General features: G+C 47.5%; 2 protein-coding genes across 2 annotated transcripts; both read right to left on the bottom strand.

The window, feature by feature from the left end:
- Window positions 1–3999: 3999 nt before the first annotated feature.
- On the bottom strand, window positions 4000–4750 carry LOC129602308 (uncharacterized). Its single transcript, XM_055501305.1, has 2 exons — window positions 4386–4750; window positions 4000–4276 (listed from the first exon to the last, which is right to left on the bottom strand). The coding sequence occupies exons 1-2, from the start codon at window positions 4742–4744 to the stop codon at window positions 4111–4113; spliced, it is 525 nt and encodes a 174-aa protein (XP_055357280.1). The 5' UTR covers window positions 4745–4750; the 3' UTR covers window positions 4000–4110.
- Window positions 4751–4805: 55 nt separating this feature from the next.
- LOC129602306 (uncharacterized) lies at window positions 4806–8877 on the bottom strand. Its single transcript, XM_055501303.1, has 5 exons — window positions 8527–8877; window positions 5877–6850; window positions 5566–5677; window positions 4915–5123; window positions 4806–4816 (listed from the first exon to the last, which is right to left on the bottom strand). The coding sequence occupies exons 2-5, from the start codon at window positions 6709–6711 to the stop codon at window positions 4806–4808; spliced, it is 1167 nt and encodes a 388-aa protein (XP_055357278.1). The 5' UTR covers window positions 6712–6850; window positions 8527–8877.
- Between the last annotated feature and the right edge of the window lie 502 nt (window positions 8878–9379).

Genomic DNA, 9379 nt, shown 5'->3' with positions numbered 1-9379 from the left:
AGCGGTCGAAAAAAGGGGAACGAAATGCCGATTGCAACGGTATCATTCACGGTGATAGTGGATAAAATTCCCTTGGCAGATCGTTAACTCTGCCATACGAGTTAGGTTGGATTCCTCTTGGATGCAGTCGGCCTTCTGTTGGTCGATACAGCGGCGCCCGACCTTGTTGTTTGGGGGTAGCCGGCTGGACTGCGGATCGACTCTTGTTGGTCGTTATATGCGCCCTGGTCGGCCAAGTTAGGCGACCGAGGTCTCGCTCAACAGAAGTCGAATCCTCGCATGTTCAAACGATTCGGGTCTCAAATCTCCGGGTGGGAACCACTTCGTTCCATAAACCGTCCTGGCTCGGCTCGGAGTTTCTGCTCCTCTTTGAGGTAGTCGTTCAATCCGTTTACTTGGTCGGCTAACTGTGTGTTAGCTTCTTCCAAGTCGGCGATGGCTGTCTTCTGGTCAGTGGAGGTCGGATATGGCCAGAGTGAGTCGGCGTTTGTTGTCGGCTCCTTGCCAGAAGGATTTTTAACTCCGCTTGTAGTCGGTCAGTCAGTAGCAGGAGCTGGTCGACCTCGTTGTCGGCATGCTGCATTTTGACTATGTACCGATCGACTTCGTTTCGATAGACTTCGGCTTTTTTATTAGCTCGGTTCAGCATTTCATGGAACTGTCCGGCTGCCTGTTCTGAGGCGACCAGTGCTGTTTGTATATCGGCTAGTTCCTTTTCCGTGTCGGCAAGTTGTCTCTTCAGTTAGATGACGGCAGCCGTTGACCGATCCAACTTGCCATTAAGTAAGGCTACTTCGTCAATGTCATGTCGACATAGTCCGTCGACGCGCTTAAGTATGGCTCTCAGTCGGTCGATTTCGCGTTGTTGGTCGGCAATTGCCTTGGTTGGCCGCTGCCGTCTCAGTTTTCCACTTCTTCCGTTCGATCGGTTTCTACCGACTGTGCGCACGAAACTTCCGTTGAGTTCACAATCTTGTCGGCCAACACGATCTGTGTGATCAGTTGTGACATCGTTCTCGGAGTTTGTTGATATCCTGCATCTTCTCCGGCGGTGTTGCCGAAATCGACTTCCGTGCCGTATACTCAAGTGCACTGGCTTGGTATCTGTGATGTCCATGTGGGACTTCTCTGGCGTTTGGAAGAGACCGTCCGTACTGTTGGGAGGTGATTCCGTCGGGCCGATAACTTCGCCAGTCGGTGACGGAGTTCCCTCTCTGCCCGATCCGCCCAGTTCGAGCATGGGTGGTGTTAACTTCATTGGTACGCTGACAGGGCGACTTATTGATTTCCTCGATAAGTCGACAGGTCGACTTGTCGACGACGTAGTCGACTTCACCCGTTGGTTGAGCTTCTGTTGCTCGAGTCGATTTGCCTTCGGTCGGCGAAGATCGACTTGACGGAGAAATGGCTCTTTCGATAGATGCCGGTATGTTGGTCGGTGATCCACCTGGATGAAGGCCGCTTCGTGGCGGTGCCTCGATGTCTTCCTTTCTGACCGTTGGTTTGGTCGGCTGGACTCCAATTTCCGACTTGTTGACGGTTGATTTCTGTTCCAGGCTGGTCGGTTGGGTTTGACCGACTGTAGTGTACGTACATAATTGCGTATTGTCGTAGCAATGTTGTCAGTGTAGTACTACTGTATTTACTAGTGTTATACTTCAATCATTCATTCAGTTGTCGTACTCGTGTGTGGTTAATTAATAAACATTAACTACAATATTGATAGACTTCACACCCACTTCCTTGATCGGGTACTTCTGGCCGACCTCTTTGATAAGTGGTTGGTCGACCTTCTGTTGGTCGACTTCCTTTGTCGGTTGATGTTGACCGACTTCGGAGGTCGGCTTCTGTGCTTCACTCGTCGAGTTGGGTGATTCGCGTCCGGCCTCGGCGGCTGTCGTTGTCGCTACCGGGTCTTAAGCTTCCTGTGAGCACACTTGAGTTCCTTCGGTTGGGTCTGTAGTGGTCGGTGCGTCGTATGAGCACTCGTGACCGGCATAAGACAATGTTGTCGCAGCTTAACCGCATCCCTCCGGTCGGGTGGGAGGGGCTGCCGAGTCAGCCTGGGGCTCAAGGAATGTTTTATCCCAAGCGTCCTAGAAACTGTCGCCCGATGTTGGATTTGAGTCGGCGAGGAGGATCCGCTCGTTGCGTTTCTCCCTTGCCTCAGCCCACTTGACTGATTCCGTTGAGGACAACTGACTTCATTCCCTACCGGCGTGCCGCAGTTGGTATGGGCCCGTCACGAATATACGCCGGGAGTAACTGTTGTTATACTCCCTGGCGTATTTATTCTTCCTGGGATTCGACATTGTTATCGAATCGAGGTTTAAAGCAGGTCAGTTCCGGTTGAACCTTAAAAACTTGTTGTTTCTAACCGTTAAATCGAACAATCCCTTCTTTGGGGATGTTCGATGAAATAAGGAACTTCCTTTTGTTTAGGAACTTCCGTGGGTCAGGATCGTCCGACGAGATGTTATTGTTGTCTGTTGATGACTCTGTATACTGAATGTACGTCCTGTACTACTGAGCTGACCAGTATGACGTCACAGGTTTAAGTGGTCTTGCACTTTACTGCATACGCCACAGAATGCGAGCCGCGTGCAAAAGTCACAAAAACGATGAATTACGCCTATGTTAAGCTATGGGAAGTTTCCTCTGCACGCTGATTGGCTGCCCTCTAAGTACTAAAATCCGGTCGTTCTGACGTCACAAGGAAATTTGTGAATTTTCGCGCTATTTTTTGCAAGAAAAATAATTGATTTTCGGTTGGCCAAAAAGTTTATTTGGTCGAAATTTTGATTTCTAATACGTTAGAAATAGTTTTTAGGAATTTTAGAATTTTTCTGACGGTTAAAACGCCGTTAGAAATGAGAAAGGCAGCAATTTCCGTCCTGTTGTCGGTTAGCCTTTGTTAGCTGAGTTTGTCGACCTAACGGGTCGGTTTCTCCGACAAAAGTAAAATTTTGGGTCGGTTTCTCCGAAAGAATTTACTTCTATCCGTTGAAAGTTTAAATTTAGTGTTAGGAATTAATTTTGGCCGTTGAGAAGTCAAGATTCAACCTATTTCCGACCAAAGTCGACCTAAAACCACGAGTTTACCGGTGTCGGTGTCGGTGTCGGTTTCAAATGGCTGTCCACCGTTGCGGGTCGGAAATCCGCCGTTTCCTGGTCGAAATCTGCAATACGCCACATATGGGCGGAGCACCACGCGCAGACTCGTACGCCTGATAGCTGTCAAGTAGGGATATTAAAGAGGCCCACTTGCGTTCGTGCCATTGCAGCTTGAGTACACGTTTTCAAGAATTGTTCATCGATTAGAATTGTAAACAATAAAAACAATAAGCTATGCAAACAATCTTTCCGTACTAATAACAAGCACATACCTGCTGCGCTTCATAAAAAATTTTCGAAAATATGCTCTAAGACAGCAATGGCACGAGCCCTAGCAAGTGGGCATATTTTTTAACATCCTACGCGACAGCTGTGTGAAAGACCACGGTGCTGCTGCAAAAGGTTAAACATAATAATCACGAATAACTTATACTGCACTGCATTACACAGTAAGTGATAGCATGCAGACTTCTAACTTTTGTCTTGCCACTCCCCCTTGACGATGGCAGATAAAAATATTTTTAAGCATACTACAGTTAGTACGGTAGTAACTACCATTTCACAAAACATGAGAATTTTTTGAATTTGGAGGGGGAAAATGTACCCTGGACCCCTGGTTAGTATGTTATTCTCCGTAGCATGGTGATCCTTCTTCTGGTTTTAAGATTGCACTCCCTGGCTTCTGTAAGTAAGTTGGGTAACTTTTATCAGCTCATACAACCAAACCGAAAAGCGTAGAAGACAATTAACCAAAACAATTTTCAAGAGCCCGGTACGATATCTGCATTAAAAGGAGTTGACTCCTTTAGTTCGGTACTAATAATAAAGAAAAATATTAATAAAAAGTTACACGCCCACCAGTGGCTTGGTGGTGCGCTGAGCTTTTTATTTAATTCACTAATTAGTCTTATTCGAGCAAGGTAGCCCATTTCCGGCAAGGGTAACAATAATTACAGCTTGGCATGCTAAAGCTGGCTGGTAGTGAAACGGGGATGGTTAAGATTGGTTCGCAGTGCTGACAGAACTCCCGGTAAAAGGCCGAACGCCAAACGCCGCGTCGATGCTGAGGAGCGCCTGCTTGCTCAGTTGGCGCACGTCCATCCTCCTGAGGTCCACATCGTCCCACGTCCGTGGACTGCCGTCGGCATGGAATCCGCTGTACCTGCAGACAATACCTAAGCAGCTGCAGATGCTCGGTGTATCTGTTAAAGGGCCACGGTTCCAAACGACATAACAGTTACTACGTACGACTGAGCGAGGGAAGCACTTACATGCTGAGGTACTTGCGGATGGTCTGCCATTCAGCTGGGTACGCCAGACTGCGCTGCCAGCGCGCGTGCACCTTCGCCACTCTGCTGTACACTTCCTCCGGGATGGGCACACAGTGCGCGTCTACGCCCCACATGAAGCGACTGATGAAGTGCTCCCGCTCGTCCGCACACTGCATAACCAGCTTGTCTAATCGGATTTCCATATTGTCAATGGGCAACTTCTGTCTGCGTAAGTCGAAGGGAACGAGGAAGCGTCGCTCGCGTGCCGGTAGCGGTATCAGTGGAGGAAATATCGACGGATCGTAGATGACTCTCCACAGCGAATAAGCGAACCATTTTGACAGTCTACAGTTGAGCATGACGAATCGTTGACAATGTAATCGTAGAAATTCCAGATTATCATCAACATAGCCCGTATTGTTATATTCCAACTGAAAGGATTTTAGCACCACCCACGGCGGCATGATGTTCATGGCCCATTTAATGTTTATTGCTAAGTCCAAGATGTGCCACTCCCACATCATGGCACGGTTGTCGATGCCTTTACTGTGCGGGTTATCTTGGCGAGCTACGATGGCCACGCTCCTCGTGGCGGCTGTTATCGTTCGGATGAGCATCCAGGCTGTATGATAGCACCGGTGATCATCGCTTTCGGTCGCTTCTACGTTTTCCACCAGAACTGTGAGATGCTCCCCCGAGCAGGGATCGCTCAGTATCCGTTGCCACAGGCCGCACACCCTACCGGAACACTGCAGTGTGCAACTGACTCTGCTGATACTTTTATTTCTGCTCACGTCTAGATCGATTACTAAATTTAGCAGTGTTACTCGAGAGTGTACTATGTAAAACACTGAAACCGCTTAGACGTTTGCTCTACCAGACATTTTACATGATTAACGTATGCTACTGTGACCTTTTCGATTACTATTACCGTTTTGTTACAATCATGTCCCTCAATTGCAATTTTACTTTTGAGAAGTGAACACCTGGCAAAAGCGCGCAGCAGCATCTTACGAGTAACTTCAATTTTTGCAGCATTGCAGTCTGGTAAACTTGGTCAACGATTCATCTAGCATTCTGTGCGGTAAATTAAAAGGACTGATTACTCGGTAGATATACACGGCCACGAACACGGCAAAACAACCAGGTACAGTTGTAGAGCAGCAGCGCTCGACATTACCGTTTAGCGTTCGCTTGACTGTGCACGTCCAGACCAGTCAGAATGGCCAGGGAGATTTCCGGCGGAAGGTGAGAGAGGGCGGCTGTTTGGTCGACGGTGTCGGACTCCATACCTGTGGGACAACAGCATACACTTACTCACTACATTGCAGTGCAAAAGCACGGTTTCGCCAGTTGGCAGTGTCCTGGCTAACGAATGCACGCGATGCGGCTCCCTGCTTCCATGGTCCCGTGGCTAATGTAGGCAGGCATTCAGTGTACTTAATGTGCAGTCCATAATGTACATACTTAGTCCACTCATCAAACACTGACCTAACTGTACGGCGCACGGCATTCCCGTGCTATCGCTAATGTGAGCCATTGCCGGCGGATGTCCTGTGGCAGACGCATGGTTCTCCAAGATGCGCAACAACATTTGCTGCGTCCGCTCCGTGGCGTCGCTGTCGGTCCGGTTGGCGATAATCATCACCGTGCATCCATCCTCGCCGATGCGTAGATGAAAGCGACAAAGCTTACGTAAGTCCGCATTCAACAGATGCACCGATGCCTGTGTTCTGTACGCGTCAAGAAGCTCTTGAATTAGGCGTGCTGCGTCGGCAGCTGTGTTGACGGCCAACTGCGCTCTGGTCAAGGGAATCACGTGCTTAATGTACAGCAGTCCTTCAGTTCGGCCCAGCAGCGAAGGCTCGTCAAAGGGCAGCCGGCTGATCGCTTGCCAGTGGTCCACTACTTCCACGCCGCCCGCAACCGGAGATTCGCTGCCTTCTTCCACTATTTCCGCACGGATGTATGTCTTGCCGCATTCCCTATCCGAATCCCATACAGCCACAGCTGAGCGGAAACGCAAAGGTCCGCCGGGCTCATCGCGCAGCGCGACAAATATCGGTGTCGATCGATAATTACGAAAAGAGTAGCCTGGGCTGTCTTGCCAGTACTGCAGCGGCCACACGCACGAAGAGTGAATCCAGCAGGCACCGACTGTGGAGCAGTCGAAATCAACGTAGACGTATTCTTCCCAAATGTCCTGGATGTATCCCAACCAATATGTCCAGTTCTCGATCCACACCACCACGGTGTTCAGGTAGTTGATTCCCTTGGGGCCCGCCAACAGGCGTCGAAACGACGGTCCCGCGCTTCTTGCAGTCATTGTGACAGAAATACTCCCGACCGCAACAAGATTTGAAAGCTAGCTAGGGTAGTCGAACGATACTCGTATAGCTCTTGCTCGTACGCCGGTCAACGATTGATGCAGAAAGGTGACACTGAAATCTTTACGAGCAAGGAACCTGCAGAACAGTACATATGTATTGAATTTATTAAAAAAGCCACATAAGTAACTTTGCCCATCAACATCTATTCGATAACATGGGATCAGTCCGAACCCTTAATGGCCCGATGTCGTAAAAGTAAAACTGATGGATCACAATTAAAAACGAACTACAGACAGCACACAACTACAATTTTGCATTTTTCTTCCGTGGTATGCTATGCCGGCGTACGTACTTCCTACCATGTTTACAGAATTCAAAAGTTAAAGGCTATTGAGAAAAACAGATGTATCAAGATGATACACGTTTTTGCGAAAGTAATTCAAATGCTTAGCACAAACGAATGGCACGGCACTTGTCCGTTTGTACAAATAGTCGTCGCTAATTCATACAACTCGCTTGCAAGCGAGTTTCAAATGTGGTGCGTTTGCTAACAAACAGTGAAAAAAATTCTGCTCCGTGATGGTGTCGTGCTGCCGGATGAGGACACCAGCCGGCATCAGAAAAAGAATTCCCTTTTTGTCCCACAGAATGGTAAGCGCAAGACACCATTTGAGTTGGCCGTTAAGAGTTACAGCGTTTTACGTCTGCTGGTGGTAACCGAAAAAGACGCCGGGCTGGGAAGCGCAACGGCCCGCTCTCTTCGTCACTCAGTGCCACGCACGCTGGGACGTTGTCGCAAACTCGGTTGCCAGAAGTCTCCCTGTAGAACGGCAACGACCAGACGCTGCCCATGTGGATCTGGCGCGCCGTGACCTCTGTGGAGTCAAAGGGGAAGAAGTCGCGGTCGCCGTCCACATAACCGGTTGAGCAGGGGATCGTTTCGCTGGAACGCAGTTTAACTGTCTGCACCCCAACGCCGGTTGACTGATCGTGCTGGCCTGATGTGCCAGCACTGGCGACCACGCCGTCGCTGTCCACTGCGCCGGCGTGTCCGCATCGGCAATAATGAATTAATTATGGCAGTATACATGCAGCCATCTCGCTCGGTGCGCAGGCGACAATGCCAGCAGTTCTTCAGAGCATTACACCCTGTGTTTAGCAACAAGTAACAAACTCAGGGCACACCGTTAATTCATCATCAAGCACGTCGCGAAAGGCTGTTTATGGCGAAAAACACAAATTCTAGCCATTTTGCTTTCCCATAGACTTAAGCATTGATTGCAAGACAAACGGTTATGCGCACAGATCCTATGCTGTGCCTACGAGAAAGCAAAATGGCTAGAATTTGTGCTGTTCGCCATAAACAGCCACAGGTTTAGTATCAAAAAATTTTTTTCTACACCTTTTGATATGCAACTCGTATAGCTGCACTTTGATATTCACGGAGCGCGAGCGTCTGAAAGTAGTAAGTAAGCGTCCAAGTTTTAGTGGTGGCGTGTCGTTGCGAGGTTATTTTGAACCGCGGACCGACTGATCGGTTCAACCTCTTTTTGTCGTACATTGTACGAGTATGATCCTGTTGCAGTGTTGCTTTAAATTTTTTAGAAATATGAGCAAAAGTTGTATCTACAGCATCTGCAACAGTTTGCACTTTATAGTAATTGTAGTATTTCTTGACTTGCTAAAATTAACAGTAAATCGTGGGTACTGCAAAGAATATAGGATATAGATATAATTTTAGTTTTCCAATTGTACGATATAATGATATACAAATTGTAATAAATTTATTTGTTCTACAGGCTGCAGCTTACCGTACAAACTGCCAAAGAAATGCGGATTTCAGTGATTGCAGGATGCAGTAGGAAAAATTAACAAACTAATTCGGTCAAGATCTGCAGTGGAGCACTTGTAGGTCGTCGAAACGTTTAGATCGAGATACTCAGAAGCAATTTCCAACGTACTGGTAGTGGAGCGATACGTAGTTATGGAACTAATTAGGTATATTAGGGTAACTCACAAGATAAAGGCTAGAAATGTGGTCGTCGACGGAGGGAACAGTTGCATTTTGCAAGTACTGCACGATTAGTTTCAAAATTTAATGATTTATAATTAAAATTAAGGGTTCCAAAAATAAATTAGACATAACTGCTCGCTGATCAGACTCAGAGTGCTCATGATAATGGATGTTATGCCACTGAGGCAGGCGGCTCGATTCATCAATAATACGAGCATGTGCTCTTTAATAGCTACACAAAATGTCACGCATGCATGCATGCACGGCGCACATAGTTATAAGCAGACGCTATGTGCAATTGTCATCAGCTTTACATGCTCTACCGCGTAGCCAAATATAAATCTGATTTAGCTGGATTCAGTGTTGCACTGTTGCAATAGATAGATTCCGGGGTAATAATAAACCCTGGGAATGGGAATCGGGAATTGGTATTGGGAATTGGTAATGGTATTGGTATTGGTTTTGGGAAACAGAACAGTAGTTGGGAATGGTATTTCGTAATGGGAATGGGAATGGGAAAACGACTGATAAAATATACATTTAAGAAACGTAGAGACGTAGCCGAAGATGTTCCTTGAATACAAGTACATATTATTATATGCATTGTACATACCGACGATACCGTACGGTAATTTATCGATATATACTTA

This window comes from Paramacrobiotus metropolitanus, unplaced genomic scaffold (assembly GCF_019649055.1).
Source record: "Paramacrobiotus metropolitanus isolate TYO unplaced genomic scaffold, Prichtersi_v1.0 Parri_scaffold0000391, whole genome shotgun sequence".
Classification (NCBI taxonomy): Eukaryota; Metazoa; Tardigrada; class Eutardigrada; order Parachela; family Macrobiotidae; genus Paramacrobiotus; species Paramacrobiotus metropolitanus.
Note: the sequence above shows the minus strand (reverse complement) of the source record. Positions and strands in the feature narration are given on the sequence as shown.

Coding starts and splice junctions, on each gene's coding strand:
- LOC129602308 (XM_055501305.1), bottom strand. CDS start 4,744: ATGCTCAACTGTAGACTGTCAAAATGGTTCGCTTATTCGCTGTGGAGA. Junction 4,277..4,385: donor ATCCGCAAGTACCTCAGCAT/GTAAGTGCTTCC, acceptor TATTGTCTGCAG/GTACAGCGGATTCCATGCCG.
- LOC129602306 (XM_055501303.1), bottom strand. CDS start 6,711: ATGACTGCAAGAAGCGCGGGACCGTCGTTTCGACGCCTGTTGGCGGGC. Junction 5,678..5,876: donor GCCGTGCGCCGTACAGTTAG/GTCAGTGTTTGA, acceptor GTTGTCCCACAG/GTATGGAGTCCGACACCGTC. Junction 5,124..5,565: donor AGTCAAGCGAACGCTAAACG/GTAATGTCGAGC, acceptor GTGTTCCGGTAG/GGTGTGCGGCCTGTGGCAAC.